Source organism: Trachemys scripta, chromosome 1 (assembly GCF_013100865.1).
Source record: "Trachemys scripta elegans isolate TJP31775 chromosome 1, CAS_Tse_1.0, whole genome shotgun sequence".
Lineage (NCBI taxonomy): Eukaryota > Metazoa > Chordata > Testudines > Emydidae > Trachemys > Trachemys scripta.
The window spans coordinates 23,948,875-23,970,026 of NC_048298.1; the positions used below are offsets into that span (position 1 = coordinate 23,948,875).

At 41.1% G+C, this 21,152-nt stretch overlaps 1 protein-coding gene across 1 annotated transcript in view; it reads right to left on the reverse strand.

Moving 5' to 3' along the window:
* Positions 1-21,152, reverse strand: part of FBXL13 (F-box and leucine rich repeat protein 13) — a 177,193-nt gene that overhangs the window by 96,475 nt on the left and 59,566 nt on the right. Inside the window, exons 7-8 of the mRNA XM_034769768.1 lie at positions 19,274-19,369; positions 15,559-15,694 (exon numbers count right to left, since the gene is read on the reverse strand). Coding sequence (XP_034625659.1) covers positions 15,559-15,694; positions 19,274-19,369 — 232 coding nt within the window. The remainder of the gene's footprint in view (positions 1-15,558; positions 15,695-19,273; positions 19,370-21,152) is intronic.

Genomic DNA, 21,152 nt, shown 5'->3' on the forward strand with positions numbered 1-21,152 from the left:
CAGGACATGGTAAGAGTGTGAGGGACTGCCAAAGAATCCTTTAGCAGAAAATGTGCTGTGATCTGAGGCATTCTTTCACACCCCTTATTCTTGTAATAAGTAAATCACTTACAGCTGCTATGTTGCCAAACTGAAGAACTTAGACAGCTTTGCATACCCTCTGAAGAGTTGTGTAGCTAACCTACTGTTGCATTACTCATCACTGTACCTAGCCCCAGAATTATCTTAAACATTAAAGGTTAGCTTGGGAGGTTGGAAGACCTTTCCACTTGGCCAACAAAATTTATTTTATCAGGTGGTACCTCCTGGAACATTTAAAAGCTCCAGGAAGAAAAAATCTCTTGCAGACAGTAGCTAGCATCAACTGAACTACCCCCTCTTCTCCAAATCTTGGGGCTTTTACCAGCATAGAGATCCTCAGGATGATAGGGAAGAGGACAACTAAGAACAGGAGAACTACTGAGAAGGGATGAAAAGGACAGATAATGGACCCATAAGAGAACAGCTGTTTTTGGCAGTAGAGCTAGTGAAGAAAAGCTGAAGAGGAAAAAGTGAGTTTATAAACCACGCTGTCTCAACTGTTAGGGACAAAAAGCCAGCACTGCACCTAGAGAGGCAGTGTTTTAAAAAGACCAGCCAGGGGAAAGCCAGGATCAGGTCCAGAAGAGACAACTTACCAGCCAGGTGCAAAGCATAGGTGTGAGGCTGTGTGGAAGGTCTGTAACCACTAAGAGTTAGCAACTCCAGGAGCTGAGTGTGAGGTTAAAGTCTGAGAAGTGGCTGAGTTGCTGCAGGTGACAAATCTAAAGGTTACAGTGATACTGAATCATCAAACTGTCACTCAAGTAATCCCACTAGGGCCAAGGCCCTTGGGAGTAGCAGTGATACATGGAAAACAACTGATTAAGAGGCATTAACGGTTAGGTAGACCAGCCCTTCATTGTCTTCAAAGAAATAGTGGCATCAGAGTATGCTGCAGCTACAGAAGAGTTCCAGAGACCGGAAACTATCATAGAAGACAATCAAGAGTAAGAACTTCTTAAAGAGACAAAGCTGAATACACCACCTATCATTTAACACAGGGAGTAGAGCCTAGTAAAAAGAGGATATCTCAAATTGGAGGCTCAGGGGGATTATGGTTTGACAATTGCCCTGCAGGAGAAGCCTTCGAGCACGGACACCACTACATTGAAGCAGATAACCAAAAAAGACTCCTGAAACAGTACCAAAAGAAAGAAAGGAAACTTGACGTGGAGTCTATCCAAATCTTTGATACTGAAGGGGGGAGAAAAAGACTTTGCCCTCAAAAGAGGGATGGACTGGAAGGTGCACCCCAGGCCTGAAGAGTTTCTAAGAGCAGCATTAACTGTGCACCTTTTCTTGGACTGCTTCAAGGGGTTTAAACTAGTAATTACAGCACGTATAACTAACTGCAATCAGCTGTAATCCTTCATACCTAGGATTACTGCATTATTTCCCTTAGGCCAATGGCACTAAAAAACTTGTATATAATAGACATGTGTGCAAGTGGTTATTGTGAACTCACAAGCTTCTAGAACTCTGGGAAAACTGACAATCTACCTGGAACACGTCAGAGTTTGATGTATGTTAATGTTTGTAGTGACTCCAAAAGGGGAGGTGGTGGGAAAAAAAGGTTAGTTGCAATAGTAAAAACAGAAATGGGGCTGGAGCAAAAAGGATCACAACAGTATGGAACCAAACAACAGAAGAGGACAGCCAAATTAAAAATCGAGAGAAAGAAATGTATAGAAAAGAGAAAGGGATACACAAAAATGAAAGAGGAGAAATAGCAGATCAGGGAAAAAAGAAAAACTGTAGAATTATAGGCGAGTGGTTTATTTATTAAAAGAGCTGATCTGCCATTTGCTATAAATCAGAACATCTCCTCCATTGAAACACCACAACCACAAACCACACTTGCATCTTGAAATTTCTTCTTCTGTACCATTTAATTACAAATGCCCCCAAGGGTATTTCTGAATCTAAATGATGTTAGAAAATCTTGGGCTAACCCTCCTAACTCCTACAGCCCCCTTACTCTCTTTTCTCCCTATAACCTCTCTCTCTGTCTTTATTACATTCCTTTCTCCTCCAACTCCAATAAACAGCTGTATCTGGGAGTTTTTCTCTTTCTCTTAATGAGCGTAGTGTTTGGGGGTCCCTAAAAACTGTAATTATTATTAGAAACAAAACTATCACAAAATGTGGACGCCTTCTAAAATGCATTGACCTCGGGAATCAGCAGAGCATTCCTTGCCAAATCTTCAATTCCTGTGCTGTGAATACTAATAGCAGCAAGCTCTAAATGCAACTCCCAGGCACATTTGGAGGTAAAATAGTTCCCCAGGATCTCTCCCCTGTTACAGATCACTGGGTGGGTGGAGTAATACCACAAACAGAGAGTTGTATTTTATCCCTCCAATATGATTATTTTCCTTTTGGCACAAAGCCAGTTTGAGTTTGTCAGTTTGGAAGAATATTATAACTGCAGAAACAAAACAAACTGCTACAATATACATATCATGCACATACCTTACCCACCAAAGTAGTAATACATGAATGCATAAAAGCAATTATAACCCCAACATTTTGCAACTGATTCATTCAGGATAGCAAATACAAAACTTGTTTAGCCAGCCAACCAGCCCTAAAAAACAGCCAAGGTCAGTGCTGTTCTATCATTAACAATAAAAAAAAATTGCCAAAAATCTATGTAATCTTGGATTCATCTAGAATAAGATCAGAACTGTGGTTCATGGCAGTTAGAGTGGAAAGCTCATGATATCTTTAGGCCAGTGGTTTTCAAACTGCAGATCACAACCCAGTACTGGGTCGCGGAATGTAAGGCACTGGGTCACGGTGGCTCTGATCAGCACCACCAACCGGGCTGTTAAAAGTCCCGTTGGCGGTGCTACCCGGCTAACACTGGCTAGTCCCTACCGGTTCTGATACTGCGCTGCGCCCCGAAAGCAGCCAGCAGCAGGTCCGGCTCCTAAGTGGCGGGGCCACAAGGCTCCGTGTACTGCCCCTGCCCTGAGCACCGACTCCACACTCCCATTGGCTAGGAACCGGCCAATGGGAGCTTGGGTGGTGGTGCCTGCAGGCGAGAGCCACGAGGAGCCCCTTGAGTGCCTCTGCCTAGGAGCCAGACCTGCTGCTGGGTGCTTCCAGGGCTTAGCACGGTCCACAGTGCCAAGACAGGCAGGAAGCCTGCCTCAGCACCCCTGCTGCGCCGCTGACTAGGAGCCACCCGAGGTAAGCCTGCACCCCAACCCCATGTCCCAATCCCCTGCCCCAGCCCTGAGCACCCCCAAACCTGGAGCCCCTTCCTGTACCCCAAACCTCTCATCCCCAGCCCTACCCAAGAGCCTGCACCCCCAGCCCAGAGCCCTGACCCCCTCCTGCATCCCAACCCCCTGCCCCAGCCCTGAGCCCCCCCCAAACCCAGAGTCCCCTCCTGCACCCCACACCCCTCATCCCCAGCCCCACCTGCAGCCCTCCCCCCACATCCCAACCCTCTGCCCCAGCTCTGAGCCCCTCCCACACCCCAAACCCCTCTGCCCCAGTTCTGTTGGGTTGCGGGCATCAACAATTTTCTTCAACTGGGTCACCAGAAAAAAAGTTTGAAAACCACTGCTTCAGGCTATACTTGAACAGACAATTCAATTCAGTTTGTTAGCAACAAAAACCTCTGACGAGTGGCACTTTGATACAATCTTCAGCAATCTGAAAACAGCAGGATGGAAAATAGGCCTGCAGCAATTTTAAAAGCATCGTATCTTATTCTCTGCTTCAATCAAGCTTCCATAACAGTTCAAAAGACATGCATAGGCAGGCTGCATGCCCAATATCAGTGGATTTGTAACAGAATAAATTGTTGCTACTAATTTGAATAGCAAAAAATACTGATTGAAATGTCTTTCACTCTTAAAGTGGATCACTGAATATCCATAATAATTAGAACAAGCTGTTTCAAATATACACTTCTTTTAGATTCTTTGCAGACAATCACACAGACAGTACTACCGTGAATCACTTTTAACAAATGAGAGTGAACAGTTAAAAATTGTTATAATCTTTGATTTTGAGCCTGCTGAAGATACAGAATTTCAGCAGTTATAGAAAGATATATAGTTTGTAGATATAATATCCAGTCATATAGAATAAAATTTAGTGGGTTTGATGTGCACGTTTAAGATAAGCAAAAGTGCATTTTAACTTACAAGTTGCATTGATCTAGTTCTAGGTAATCAATATATACATTAATGGAAAATAGTCTTTTTACAGAGGAGGTGAGGAAAAACAATTAAAGACATATTTCAGAGTAGCAGCCGTGTTAGTCTGTATCCGCAAAAAGAACAGGAGTACTTGTAGCACCTTGGAGACTAACAAATTTATTTGAGCATAAGCTTTCATGGGCTACAACCCACTACTTCGGATGACATACAACCTTACGGGTAGGGGTAGCAGTAAATATTTTTCATAAGTACACTATTCAAAAAGGGCTCTCATTATCACTAATCAGGGAAGAACTGTAATAAATGATCTAATGCTTAACAGAGATATAAGGTTGCTTATTTGCCTGTAAAACTGGATTTGGAATACAGCTTTTTAATACCACAAGCAAACAGTGCCCCAGTACCAGGGACAACAGTGGATGTTACCCAAAATGGAAATATTGCAGGAGCCAATCTATGTTTCCACCCATGCTCAGCTCCATTTCCCCTCCAATTTCAACCACACCATCCAGCTCCAGTTACTGCCTCCCCATTAGCTGATTGGCTCAGCTCCCAAACAATCAGGTTCTGGCTAGCTCCTGCTCCTCGACCCAGCAGTAGGCAGGGCTGGGGCTCATCTCCGCCAAAGGGGAAGCAGTAACTGTGTGCAAGTGGAGGGGAAGAGGTGAGAGCGGGACTCAGAAGGACTAGAGCAGCTGCCATGGTGCCCAGGACAGGGCACTCTTATCCCTCTGCCCCCACATTCAAGGTGTACCTCTGCTGTGACCACATATTTTAAAACTGTACCAAAATTAGAGAAATTTATATTAAAAGCTATGCACAGATAAAGACCCACAAAATATAGAAGTTACTACTGTGCTATGATTAACTATAGGTGAGGCAATTGGCATTGTTTATTATGAAGGTTCCCCACACTTCCCATTATCAGACCCTGTTTTCACTTGCTTATAACTTTGACAGACTAACCATTTAGGCTGAAATTTTCCATGCCAGGTGTCTGTTTCAGTCATATTATTTATTTATTTTTTAAATTTAAGTCAAAATGGTTCAGCTGATTCCAAGAACAAAGCCAGGGGAAAACATGGTTTGCCTATATTAAACAATTCTGGCAACCTCGTCTTTAAGAAGCTCTAGCACCCTCATACTTTAGAGCAGAGATTTGAAAGTTGGCACAGTTTTAATGCACTGTTAAACAATGGAATACCAACTGAAATGTATTAAATATTTTGGAATTTTTCTACATTTTCATATATATTGTAGTCAGTGTTGTAATTGAAATCAAAGTGTATATCATTTTTGGTTACAAGTATTTGCACTGTAAAAATGATAAACAAAAGAAGTAGTATTTTTCAATTCACCTCATACAAGTACTGTAATGCAATCTCCTTGTTGTGAAAGTGCAACTTACAAATGTAGATTTTTTTTTGTTACATAACTGTACTCAAAAACAAAACAATGTAAAACTTTAAACCCTACAAGTCCACTCAGTCCTACTTCTTGTTCAGCCAATCGCTAAGACAAACAAGTTTGTTTACATTTACAGGAGATAATGCTGCCCTCTTCTTATTTACAATGTCACCAGAGAGTGAGAACAGGCATTTGCATGGCACTTTTGTAGCTGGCACTGGAAGGTATTTACATGCCAGATATGCTAAACATTCGTATGCTCCTTCATGTTTCGGCCACCATTCCAGAGGACATGCTTCCATGCTGATGAAGCTTGTTAAAAAAAAATGTGTTAATTATATTTGTGATTGAACTCCTTGGGAGAGAATTGTATGTCCCCTGCTCTGTTTTAGCCACATTCTGCCATATATTTCATGTTACAGCAGACTTGGATGATGACCCACAGCATGCTGTTCATTTTAAGAACACTTTCACTACAGATTTCACAAAACATAAAGAAGGTACCAATATGAGATTTCTAAAGATAGCTACAGCACTTGACCCAAGGTTTAAGAATTTGAAATGCCTTCCAAAATTTGAGAGGGATGAGTTGTGGAGCATGCTTTCAGAAGTCTTAAAAGAGCAACACTCCGATGCAGAAACTACAGAACCCGAACCACCAAAAAAGAAAATCAACCTTCTGCTGGTGGCATCTGACTCAGATAATGAAAATGAACATGCGTCGGTCTGCACTGCTTTGGATTGTTATCAAGCATAACCTGTCATCAGCATGGACGCATGTCCCCTGGAATGGTGATTGAAGCATGAAGGGACATATGAATCTTTAGCGCATCTGGCACATAAATATCTTGTGAAGCTGCCTACAACAATGCCATGAAAATGCCTGTTCTCACTTTCAGGTGACATTGTAAACAAGAATCCGACAATATTATCTCCTGCAAATGTAAACAAACTGGTTTGTCTGAGCAATTGGCAGAACAAGAAGTAGGACTGGGAGAACTTGCAGGCTCTACAATTTTACATTGTTTTATTTTTGAATACAGGTTCTTTTGTACATAATTGTACAAATTCAAAGTTCAATTTGCATGATAAAGAGATTGCACTGCAGTACTTGTATTAGGAGCATTGAAAAATACTATTTCTTTTGCTCTTTTACAATGAAAATACTTGTAATCAAAAATAAATATAAAGTGAGCACTGCACTTTGTATTCTGTGTTGTAACTGAAATCAATATATTTGAAAATGTAGAAAACATCCAAAAATATTTAAATGAATGGTATTCGATCATTGTTTAACAGTGCGATTAATCGCGATTAATTTTTTTAATTGCTTGACAGCTCTAATTATTATCATTATTGTTACTGAGATGTGAAAAATGTTACTCTACAGTCTGGACCTTGACTATACCTTGACCAAGAAATTTGGACCTTGACCAAAAATAATTGACTACACCTGATCTAAAGGTTCCAACCCTGCAGTTGACTCATGTAGGTGTCAATATGATGTCACATACAGGAATTTGTTTTTTTCAGTTTGCTTTTTTTAAAAACCTAAAAATTACACACAAAAGTTAGGAAATGCCAGAATTCAGGTTGCCCATACAACCTTAATTCAGCCCCCTTGTGTGTTTTTTAATTACATGATCACCTATTATTCTGACATTCCCTTTCAGAGGATGTCATGGGGTATCAGGCCATCAGGAGGAGGAAAGTGAGGATCACCCCTTTTCGGTGACAGTGGCTCCTCGTCTTCGGGCCCATGAGGTCTAGCAACCAGAGTCTATAGTGGCCCGAATCTGTGGGGCTGCCCTTATCTTCATGGCAGCACAGCCTAGGGGCCAGAGTCTGTGGGGCTGTCCTTATCTTCAGGGCAGCGCAGCCTTAGTCATATCTTTTCTAAACTGAACAGTCCCAGTATTGTTAATCTCTCCTTGTATGAAAGCTGTTCCATATCCCTAATCATTTTGATGCCCTTCTCTGCATTTTGATGCCCTTTTCCAATTATAATATATGGTATAGACTAGAACTGCATGCAGTATTCAAGGTATGGGCATACTATATGGATTTATATGGTGGTATTATGATATTTTCTGTCTTATTATCTATCCCTTTCCAAATGGTTCCTAACATTGTTAGCTTTTTTGACTGCTGCTGTACACTGAGCAGATGTTTTCAGAGAACTGTCCATGATGAATCCAAGATCTTTCTCAAGTGGTAATAGCTAAATTAAAACTCCATCATTTTTTATGTACAGTTGGGATTAAGTTTTCCAATGTGCAATTCTTTGCACTTACCAACAATGAATTTCATCTGCCATTTTGTTGCCTAATCACCCAGTTGTGTGAGATCCCTCTGTATCTCTTAGCAATCAGCTTTGGACTTAACTATTTATGTAGTTAACACGGCTGTTACTCTGAAACCTGTATTTATGTATGGTTATCTAGGGAGGTGGTGGAATCTCCTTCCTTAGAAGTTTTTAAGGGCAGGCTTGACGAAGCCCTGGCTGGGATGATTTAGTTGGGGATTGGTCCTGCTTTGAGCAAGGGGTTGGACTAGATGACCTCCTGAGGTCCCTTCCAACCGTGATATTCTATGATTCTATGATAATTTTGTATCATCTGCAAATTTTGCCACCTCATTGTTCACCTCTTTTTCCAGATTATTTATAAATAAGTAAAACTGCACAGGTCCCAGTACATATCTTTGGGGAACCCTACTATTTACTTTTCTCCATTGTGAAAACTGACAATTTATTCCTACCTTTTGTTTTCTATCTTTTAACCAGTTACTAATCCATGTGAGAACCTTCCCTCTTGTGCCATGACTCCTTACTTTGCTTAAGAGCCTTTGGTATAAGACCTTGTCAAAGGCTTTCTGAAAGTCCAAGTACACTATTTCAACTGGATCACCCTTGACCACATGTTTGTTAACACACTTGAAGAATTCTAATCTATTGGTGAGGCATGGTTTCCCTCTACAAAAGCCATGTTGACTCTCCAACCTATCGTGTTCATCCTATGTATCCGATAATTCTATTCTTTACTACAGTGTCAACCAATTTGCTTTGTATTGAAGTTAGGCTTACTGGCCTGTAACTGCCAGGACTGCCTCTGGAACTTTTTTAAAAAAATCAGCATCACATTAGTTATTCACCAATCATCTGATACAGAAGATGATTTAAGTAACAGTTTACATACCACAGTTAGTTGTGCAATTTCATATCCGAGTTCCTTCAGAACTCTTGGGTAAATACCATCTGGTTCTGGGATCTTATTACTGTTTTGTTTTTCAATTTGTTCCAAAACATCCTCTACTGACACCTCAATCTGGGACAGTTCCTTAGATCTGTCACCTAAAAAGAATGGCTCAGATGTACGAATCTCCCTCACATCCCCTGTAGAATTTACTTAGCTTTTCTGCAACAGATTTTTCTTCCTTGAGTGCTCCTTTAGCACCTTGATCACTCAGTGGAACCACTGATTGCTTGGCAGTCTTCCTGCTTCTGATGTATTTTTAAAAAATTGCTGTTAGTTTTTGTGCCTTTTGCTATTTGCTCTTCAAATTCTTTTTTGGCATGCCTAATTATACTTTTACACTTGACTAGCCAGAGTTTATGCTTCTTTCTGTTTTCCTCACTAGGATTTGACTTCCAATTTTTAAAGAATGCCTTTTTACCTCTGTCTCTTTTACTCTGTTGTTTAGACATAATGGCACTTTTTTAGTCCTCTTTTTTTATTTGGGGTATACATTTAGTTTGAGCCTCTATTATGGTGTTTTTAAATAGTTTCCATGCTGCTTGCAGGCATTTCACTCTTGTGACTGTTCCTTTTAATTTCTGCCTAACTAGCTTCCTCAATTTTGTTCTCCTTTTTGAAGTTAAATGCTACAATAGAGGGTTTCTTTGGTATTTTCCCCCCTATAGGATGTTAAATTTAATTACATTATGGTCACTATTACTGAGCAGTTCAGTTATATTCCCCTCTTGGACCACATCCTGTGATCCACTTAGAACTAAATCAACAACTGCCCCTCCCCTTGTGGGTTCCAGGACTAGCTGCTCCAAGAAGCAGTCTTTAATGGTATTTAGAAATTTTAACTCTGCATCCCTTCCTAAGGTAATATCAACCCAGTCAATATGGGGCTGGCTCAAATTCCATATTGATATTGGGTTTTTTGTTTGTTAGCCTCTTTAATCTCCCCGAGCATTTCACAATAACCATCGCCATCCTGGTCAGGTGGTCAGTAATATATTCCTACTACTATATTCTTATTATTCAAGCATGGAAATTCTATCCACAGAGATTCTATGTTACAATTTGATTAATTTAAGATTTTTACTGTATTTGACTATATACTTTCTTTAAAATGCCACACACCCATGAACGCAACCCACTCTGTCATTCCTATATATTTTGTATTACTATGTCCATTGATTATCATCATTCCACCAAGTTTCAGTGATATCTATTATATCAATATCCTCATTTAATATCAGGCACTCAAGTTCACCCATCTTAGTGTTTAGACTTATAGCACTTGTATGCAAACACTTATAAAATGAGTCAGTATTTCGTTGTGATGTAACTGAATGGGACTGTTTTTTGTTCAGCTGTTTCTCTTCAGTTCCTACCTGTACATTATTAACTTCTATTCTATCTTCTTTACTAATATATAGAGTTCCCCCTTTAGCAAATTCATTCCTATGGGATGTTTCTACCCAAACTGCATGCACTTCCACATCTGTTGGCTTTCCCCCAGCCCTTAGTTTAAAAACTTTTCCACAACCTTTTAAATTTTACATGCCAGCAATCTGATTTCATTTTGGTTTAGGTGGAGCCCGTCCTTCCTGTATAGGCCCTTCCTTTCCCAAAAGATTCCCCAATTCCTAATAAGCCTAAATTCCTCCTCCCAATACCATTGTCTCATCCACGCATTGAGACCCCACAGTTCTGCCTGCCTGACTGACCCTGCTTGTGGAACTGGAAACATTTCATAGGATGCTACCATGGAGGATCTGGATTTTAATCTCTTACTTAACAGCCTAAATTTGGCCTCCAACCCCTATGTCACTGTTACCTACATGTACCATGACCACGGGCTCTTCCCCAGCACTGCATATAAGATACTGCAGCATTAGTTATATACATACATCAAATACTGTAGCATAATTACTTGAGGCTTATAAGTATTAACTTGATAATAATTGTACTTTGGGCTCATAAACAGAAACCAACCTTCGAGTTATCATCTAGTTTTTAAGGGGAGACTAGTTCCCAAGTATCAAAACTCTAGTGGAATCCCTAGCTTCATTATACCTACTATTGCAGGAGATTGTGTCAAGTTTGCGAACTAAAGCTTTGAAACTATTTAAAAACTAAACTTCTATATAGTACCAATGACTGCACTAGCTCCTTTTACTTGCTCTGCAGGGGAAATGGCCAGTGAGGCTGCATAAGGACATTCCCAATAGCTAAACCGCAATCCATGCTTGTCCCCCAAATTGCATTGCACAGCAGCCTCCACAGAACTAAATTCAGTGACATGAATGGGTGTGGCTCCTACTTACAAGCTCCTCACATCCTGCCCCCAGTACAATGGAACCACAATATTAAGCTACTAATGAGGCCTTCCACAAATATGGATGAAGAGACAGGATCTAGAGTCCCAGCATGAACAGGCTGGAGACAATTTACTGAAAATGTTCACTCAAATTGTATTATTCATTGTAAATAGAGATCATACCTGATATACAAAATAAGATATATTATTAAATATCAGGCAATTACAATTGTTGCCCCCTTTCACCCAAGCAGTTAGCCATTAGTCAGAGTCTTGTGGGTTTTTTCCACTAAGAGGAGAAGTTAATGAAACAGTCAAGTATTTTGTTGACACAATCCTGTTTATTTACAAAGAATCTAGATAGAGTCCTGTTTCCTTGAACATGGCTGGAATCAAACAACACAGTACAGTTTCCTTGCTCAATATTCTTATTCTTTTTCCAGCCACTACTCTATCCAAAAAGTTCTCTGTCTTATAGCTTTCTCTCTGGGTCATGCTACAAGTGCTTCTCTGAGGGCTTGTCTTCACTGCAACAGTAGCTTAAGTTAGTACACTCGAGTTAGACTATGTCTACACTAGACATTTTACAGTGGCACAGTTGTACCACAGCAGATGCACCACTGTAAGGTCTCCCGTGTAGCTGCTCTATGGTGACTGGAGAGAGCTCTCCAATCGATATAAATAAAACACCCCCAACGAGCAGCAGTAGCTATGTCAGCGGGAGAGCATCTCCTGCCAACATAGCACTGTCCACACCGGCACTTCTGTCAGTGTAACTTACATCGCTCAGGAGGGTGGTTTTTTTCAGACCCCTTGTTGACAAAAGTTTTACAGACAAAAGTGCTAGTGATTAGTTCACTCGAAATAGCCTCGCATGCGTGAGAGCAACCACATGTCAAAACAACATTGGATTTACACAGAGTGATTTGATTAGCAATGCAGAGTGATTGGATTAATTACTGATGGGTTGTAACATGAGCTGTTATATGTACAAGAAAAAGATATATTATTTAAGATTTTGTTGTTCTTTTAAGGACATTGATGTAAAAGGAAAGATTCAGCTACTGTTGTACAAAACTAAATCACTTAAAATGCAAGTGCTGACTACTAAATTCAGGAGTTACTTACATCAGTCTACTCCCAGAGGCTTCAGGGGACCTCCAAACACTTATACTCTATGAGCTTCTAAAGGCAAAGTAATCTTCACTGTAAATACTAAGTTTCATTATTATATCTCAGCAGCACCCTCATTCACTTTTTTTTATTGAGGCTATACAGTATCCTTTATTTCCTCTCAGATATAAAAATTATAAATATAAAATGACCCAAGAGGTTTGAGAGGCTCAGAGGTTCCTCCCAAGTTGGTTTGGGCTCTATAGCATTTCACAGTCCCTTAATCATAGCAACAATACCTGGACAATAGCTGTGACCCTGACTTCAGTTACTGATGGACTCTAAGATACCATATGATCATCGGCAAGTAATTTATATTGCAGTAATGTCCCAGTCAGCGATTGGTTACTCATTGTTTGTGCCAGGCACTGTATACAGATATACAATCAATAAATAAATAAAGGATGTGAAAAGAACATTAAGATTGCCAAGTTAAGCACTCAAAAGTTAGGAAATGCAAAACTTAAGGGTGCCTGTCCATTTCCATCATGATTAAGGGTATGTTTTATTCACGGGTATTTTTAGTAAGAGTCATGGACAGGTTACGGGCAGTAAACAAAAACTCACGACCCATGACCTGTCCATGACTTGTACTATATACCCCTGAATAAATCTTGGGGGGAGGAAGGGGTGGCCCAGGGGTGCCACAGGTACTCGGGCATGGAGGATGGCCCGGGGGGGGCACTGTGGGTGCTGGGGGGGGATGGGCAGTGGCATGCGGCATGGGACCTCCATTGGTGCTGGGGGGCAGATGGCAGCACACAGGCTGGGACCCCTGTTGGTGCAGGGGGTGCAGGTTGGCGGGGATGGCAGGCTCACTACCTGGCTCCACACGTCCCCAGAAGCTGCGACAACCCCCTCCCTCAGCTCCTAGGCAGAGGTGGGACCAGGCAGCTCTGCGCGCTGCCTCTGCCTCAAGCACTGGCTCCGCAGCTCCCATTGGCCGGGTACTGCAGCCAATGGGAGCTGCGGGGGTGGTGCCTGCAGTCCAAGGCAGTGCGCAGATCTGCCTGGCCGTGCCTCCGGAGCTGAGGGAGGGGGATGTTGCTGTTTCCAGGGAGCCCCCGAGGTAAGAGCCGCCTAGAGCCCTTACCCCCTCCTGTGCCCCACCCCCCCCCCCCGCCCTGAGCTCCCTTCCACACCCAAACTCCTGCTGCTGCTGAGGGAGGTGGGCGTGATGGCCCAAGCCTGCCCCAACAGTGGCCGGTGCAGCTGGCACAGGGGCTGCCTGAGCAGCTCAGGCAGCCCCTGGGCCAACCGCACTGGCCACTGCAGAAGTCACGGAGGTCCTGGAAAGTCACGGAATCTGTGACCTCCATGACAAACTTGCATTCTTAATCATGATACAATCTTTAATTACAAGATCACAGACTAATTTTTCCACAGTGCATGGATATTTATTCAGTACTCACTGTAACCTTAGACCATATGCCATCCAAACCCTACACTGAATACAGAACTAATAATTTCCTTCTGGGCATTTCTATGGTGCTGTCACCATAGTATCCAAGTACTTCAGAAACATAAATTTATTAATGTTCACAATACCCCTGTGAGTATAGGTTGCATTTTTATCCCTGTTTTACAGATGTGGAGCTGATTAAAGCCCAAATTGTCAAAAATGTCCACTAATTTTGGGTGTCCAACTCAAGTCACCTAGGACCTCATTTTTCAGAGTACCTAGCACTTTAAAGAGTTGCTCCAGTTGACTTCCATTGCAGTTGTGAGTGCTCCGCACTTCCGCAAATCAAAAGAACATGCAATTAGTGGCCATCACTGAAAATACTGGTTTACCGCAACTTGCGTAGCATCACACAGGAACTCTGATGCAGAGGAAGAAACAGAATCCATTTTCCAGGCCAGCATTCAACTTCCTTAAACAGAAGATCATCCTTTCTCTTTCTGTAATCCCCTCCTTAATTGATTACACACCTTCCAAATTCCTCAACAAGAGAGACCAAGGTGCTATGGACAACAGCTTCATTCACTACACAGTCCTGATTTCTAGCTCTTCACAATAGACAAAAGCACATTCAATTTCCAATTCCCTAACTGAAGCTCCTCAGTTTGGGTGGGGACTGTGTGCTCAATTTTATTTTGATCCCCCAGTAGATGCTCCTGCAACAGAGGCCAAAATTACCTTACTCACTATAAATTTGAAAGATGGCAACTAAGTGTCATACAGACATAGGTGGGTAGGGGGAATTCAAAAATCAAAAGAAAGACCAAGAAACAAAATTTTATATTTTTATCATCATGATTTTTGAGGATCACTCATGATTTTTGCACTTTTGCAGTTAGGAATATTATACATGGCCAGATTCAATTTTTTAAAATCCGTTCAGTTAGTTTTTGTTCTGCTGAAGCCCACCTTAGCCTCAAAACGTTGTTTTCATGGTCTTTTGTGGGTTTCCATATATAACATATATGGCAGTTTCCTGCTTATCCTTGGAAGACTTTACTGAATTAAGTTTAAGTATCTTGGTAGGCCATGAGGGGGAATGCAGGTGCAGTTGCCCTGCACTGTGGCAACATAGAGCACCATAGCGAGAAATATTTAAACAGGCACTAAGGAAGTTACTGTTTTATTTTGCATTATTGGCAGGCATGCATGGTTGTAATTTTTCTTACAGTGTCCTAAACATAAAAAACTGGACAAGTCTTCATTAGTGTGTTTCCCGCCTCCATTTTTAACCCTTCGATGCTGGAAATGAAGATTTCCCAGACATTGAATATTGTGACTTCAACTTTAAATGATAATACATCATCACAATATTGTGTACATCTGAGTTTTGTTATAATTACCTCAGTGCAGTTGGGTTCTGGCATGTACATTTAAGCACAAGTTTGCATTCCAGCCTCATTTGTCAAACTATACTCCAGTATCTCCAACATAATAAAAGTTATTCTATACAACTCTAATACTGCTAAGCTAAAAGGCTATTATAGTGCCTAGAAACTGAGAGTAGTGGAGAAAAGCAATTTAAAGGAGCCTACTGATCCCATATTCATTATGCTTTGTCATGGCTGGAGTTGTAGGGAAGCTCTATGCTGCAAAGCAGAAAAAAAACTAGTGATAGAGTGAGGCATCTGATAAAAGAAAAAGATGCAAGCGAGAAGGAAATGAAGAGACAGAACTAAAAAATATTAAAATACTTACTAATACTTTTAAAGCTTGGCCAGTGAAGAGAAGAACAACCACGAAGATTCAAACGTACCACATAAGGACGCCATTTCTTCAGAATATTTATTAGTGTTTTGTCCTGCATCTTGTGCTTTACTGAAGAAAAATCAATCTAAACAAATTAAACAATTCAGATATCAGATATCAAAGATGTTATACATACAAAATAGACAAAATTATTAAAAGTACTAAGTGTTAGAAATCTGCTGTACAATCTAATACTTTGACCATGCAAATGTTGAAACACATTCTCAGCTTTACATACAAGCAGTCTAGTACAGTTTATTAAGAATACTCACATGCATGAAGTTAAATATGCGCATAAGTGTTTGCAGGATTGAGGCCTAAACTTTATTATGCCCAGGCTGGCATACTGACCAATCCACAAGGAGGACACATATATAAGTGACCAACAAAGAAAAAATTAACTATTGGCTTTTCCCATTTTTGATTTTTCCTTTATGGTGTCTAAAGACCTAAATTATTGTAAACGATTTTTTTAAGATTAATTTTTAACCTTAGATATATCAGAAATATAAAGTTTTGTCTTCCCTCTTTTGCTGAATGATTAGAGACCTGGACTCAGGGGTGAAAGTAATTTAAAGGACTTACCGGTACGCCGGAGTCCTGAGCACGGGGTGGGGACTCAGCTGGAAGGGGTGGGGTCTCAACTGGAAGAGCGGGGGCAGTAGCAGCGGCTGGGAGCCCCGGGCCCTTTAAATCACGGCAGGAGCAGTAGGTGCGGCAGCGGCCGGGAGCCCCAGGGCTCCAGCAGCAGGGCTCAGGCGATAATTTAAAGGGCCCAGGGCTCCGGGTGTCGCTACCGCAGCGGAGCCCCTGGCCCTTTAAATTGCGGTCAGAGTCCCGCTGCCAGAGCCCCAGGTCTCCGACAGCGGGGCTCTGCAGAAATTTAAAGAGCCAGGGCTCCAGCTGCTGCCAGGAGCCCCAAGCTCTTTAAATCGCCGACCTGGGGAAGCTGCCCCTTGCCAGTGCAATTGGCGGTGTACCGGCTCTTGCCAGTACGCTGTACCGGACCGTACCAGCTTACTTTCACCTCTGCCTAGACCCAAGTTAAGCTAAAGAACTAGGCATGGGTGGATCTTTAATCTTCCTTCCCTCCCACTCCCTGCAGAGTTAAAACTCTGAGTTAAATATGTGTTAACAAAAAAAAATGAGATAATAGTTTCAAACAGTCTGACTAAGGAGTCTTCTAGGAAACATGGGAAAGTCAAGTCCAGATATTTCTAACAACAAAAACCATCTAACAATCCCTCCTTTTTTAAGATAAAAAATGAATATTCAAGCCTTCTTTAAACTTGTTCTTCATAAAAAGACAAGAAAGATCACAAACATATCTTTCCTTTATAGGTCACCTTTAAAAGGGTAACTTATGTTACATCCACCGTACTAAATCTATCCATTTTACATTTTATGCCATATGTGCTCTACTTCAATCATTATGAAGAGCAATCACCATTATTTTAATTCAGAAGGAGGGTAAGAGTAGGTTACTGATTAGAGCACACGATTGGGAGTCTCATGGAGGGCCTGGTGGTTCTTATACTGAAGTCAACGAAGTTTTGCCACTGACTTCATTAAGAGTAGGATTTCACCCTAAGTGATCATGCTCAAGTCACTTAATTTTTCTGTGCATCATTATAAAGATAAAAGCTACCATGTACATGGCAAAGCGGCATTGCTGGCACATGATGGCATATATCACATTGATAGATGTCCCTCTGCCATATACATTGGCCAAACCAGACAGTCTCTGCACAAAAGAATAAATGGACACAAATCTGACATCAGGAATCATAACATTCAAAAACCAGTAGGAGTACACTACAACCTCTCTGGTCACTCAGTAACAGACTTAAAGGTGGCAATTTTGCAACAGAAAAGCTTCAAAAACAGACTCCAATTAGAAACTGCTGAACTAGAATTAATTTGCAAACTAGATACCATTAACTTGGGCTTGAATAGAGACTGGGCGTGGCTGGGTCATTACACAAACTGAAACTATTTCCCCATGTTAAGTATCCTCACACTTTCTTGTCAACTGTCTGAAATGAGCCATCTTGATTATCACTACAAAAGTTTTTTTCCTCCTGCTGATAATTGCTCATCTTAATTAATTAGCCTCTTAGAGTTGGTATGGCAACTTATACTTTTTCATGTTCTCTGTATGTATACATATCTTCTTACTATACAGGCGAGTCTCATCTTATGCTGGGGTTATGTCAGTGCATAAAACGAAAATCGCATATAGTCAAAATTACATTGAGTGTAATAGTGGGCGGAATCGCCCGCACTACAGGTATAGTATTTAAATTGTTATTTTTCTCCTTTTTTTTTGTTTTTGTTTTTGTTTTTCCCAACCGCGCAAAGCTGAATTCGCGCATGTTAAATGCTCGCCTGTATGTTCCATTCTATGCATCTGATGAAGTGGGCTGTAGCCCACGAAAGCGTATGCTCAAATAATTTGTTAGTCTCTAAGGTGCCACAAGTACTCCTGTTCTTTTTGCAGATACAGACTAACATGACTGCTACTCTGAAATCCATTACTACAGAAGTGCTTACTGCTCTTATGTTCAGAAGGGATCTGTGAGACGTCCTAATATTTCCAATACTGAGAAATAGTTTCACTAAAATTCATTCTCTTCTTCCTACAGTATTTATTATTTTGCACAAAGAAGAGATGCTAATGATGACTGCTTCTTTCTTAACTTTTTGATAGTTTGATAAGATTAGACAAAATGATATATACACATTACAAACAGATTATCCACACGTATGTATTTTTTTCCAGACAGGAATACCCTTTGAAATAAATAACCTGATGTTCCTGAAATAACCAGAAGGTTCAGAATTTTGTGAGACAGAGTACATGTGACTTTAGAGTTTATTACGAATCTCTTTTGCAGTTTCCAGAATGGAGTAAGTGTTGTTTTTACTGAAGAATAATAAAATCTATCTTCAGAGTTTCTGTTATTACTGTCAGTGTTCTAGTGGCAGACAAGCAAGACTTTAAATTGTAATTTTCATCTAATGTTCAATAACGATAAACAAAACATTCTACAACATGTTCATAACTTGACCATTCTTTTAGTTATAAGAGCAAAATACTTGATATATTTTATTATTATTTGGATTTTAGCCTTCAGTTTCTAGATTATTTTGGATTTCAGTGTTTAGTTTCCTTACATCATACTTAATTATATTTCGATAGTCAGTAGTAGTTGACTATTCCTGATTTTAAAATGACAAATGTATAGATCATGTCCTGAATGTAAGAAATTCAGACACAAACTCACTGAATGAATACAAATTGTGTAAGGAAGTATAAGGATCTGATATTTTTATATCTACAATGAATTCAAGTTGTAAATATATACATAGTGTCTGATTCTCCTTTCACTTACACCAGTTTTATAGTGATGTAACACAATTGATTCACTGGATTTACTCCTAATTTATATTTATATAATTGAGAAGAGAGGTGAAATCCTGGGTACTTTGAAATTAAAAGGAATTTTGCCATTTACTTCAGTGGCATCAGGATTTCACCCCAGGTCCTTATAATTTTTAAAAAAGTAACCTACTAGCTTGGTTTATCCTCTTTTTTTTCAATAAAGTTGAAGTAAAACATTAAACCTCTTATTATGTCATAGTTGCAAGTAGTCTTACTTACATCAGTCCATATTGAACTAGCCTGTGTTAGCAACATCCAGGATCGGCTAACTTGAGCACATCTTGCCAGATCAATTAAGTTGATATAATGGAAGATCTAGGATAGAAAAACAGAATGTATGAAAATAGAAAACATTGCTTAAGAAATACCACTAGACTTAAAAAAAAAGACAATATTCATTCACCAACCCAAAACAACAGACTTAAAATGCTTCTGTCAGCTATTTTATATGACTGAAGTATGTTATGATGAAGTCAGAGGTGAAAGTAAGCCAGTACGGTATGGTATGGCGTACCAGCAAGAGCCAGTACGCTGTGCCGGACCGCACCGGCTTCCACGGCGGAGATTCAAAGGGCTCTGGGCTCTCCACAGAGGCAGGGAGCCCAGAGCCCTTTAAATCCCGCCCGCAGCTCCAGTGCCAGGGCTGGGGCCGGGATTTAAAGGGCTCGGAGCTCCCTGCCTCTGTGGAGAGCCCAGAGCCTTTTGAATCCCACCCGCAGCTCCGACTGCCGGAGTTGCAGTGGGGATTTAAAGGGCCCGGAGCTCTGTGGCGGCCGAAGCCCCAGGCCGTTTAATTTGCCCCTGAGCCCCGGGGCTCCCAGCCACCTCTGCAGCTGGGAGCCCTGGGTTGATTTAAAGGCCCTGGCGTTCCCAGCCACAGCTGGTGCCCCAGGGCCTTTAAATCTTGAGAGGCCCAGTCTCTTCCGGTTGAGGCCACGCCCCCTCAGGACTCCGGCAGTACCGGTAAGTCCTATAAGTTACTTTCACCCCTGGCTGAAGTAGGATCTACTTTCCCCTCTAGAGTCATGTGATGTCAGATAAGGCATTATACAGCCACTTATGACCAAGTGCCTGATATAGCAATCAAGGGATCGGTTTTCTCAGCTAACCGAGTCCTGAGAGGAAGATTTTTAAAGGAGTCACAGGAATGAGGATATCAGATCTCCTTGTCTGAAGCACCTTTCACAGGCCTAGGCAAAGTTTGCTATGAAATTTACCCCCCAGATCTCTGTAAAGAGCCTGATATTGCTCGATACGCTATGTTAGTAGGCTCCAAAAGATAACTGATTTGGTCACAATCTGAATCCTAGAGATATCATTGTGAATTTTCTTTTCCACATCCCTCTTACATTATTGCTTCCCAAAAATTTCATCTCCACAAACATTTTGGGAATAGCAACTTAGAATAATCTCTTTTGAGAAGCAGCTTGTCCTCTGCCTGCAGTTAGTTACTTCTCCTAGAACATAAGGGAGATGTGATTAAATTGAATATAGATTTCAGCACTAGCATATTCTATTTTTAAATATGAAATGACATACTAGAACTGAAAACTTAAAAAGAGTCCATATATACATAGATGGATTCACTACATTTCCCAGATCAGTACAGAGCTTTTTCTTTTATTTTTCTTTAAATTTTAAAATCCATCTCTAGACACCCATTGTAGCCAATTAGTTTATTTTACCATCCATTTATTTGTGTGCTGTGTAATGTTATGATTAACTCATATGCTATGTTATATATAATCAATGTATGCTAAACAGATTTAAGTTGTAGGATTATAGAAGTATAATATTAATAAGTATTTAGGCTTGATAAGTATGCCATAGGTTATATAAGTAAAGCTAGGGTTACCATATTTTGTGCCTCCAAATGGAGGACACTCCACGGCCCACGGCCCCGCCCCCAGCCCCGCCCACACCCCGCCCAACCCCGCCCCCTCCCCAAAGTCTCCGCCCCCTCCCCTGCTTCCCGCGAATATTTGATTCGCGGGAAGCCTGAAGCAGGTAAGGGGGGTGTGGGGGGAGGAGGCGCGGCCCAGGCTGGCCCCCCGGCGTTTCCAGCCTGGGTCAGCTGGGGCCCTGGGGTGCCGGCCCC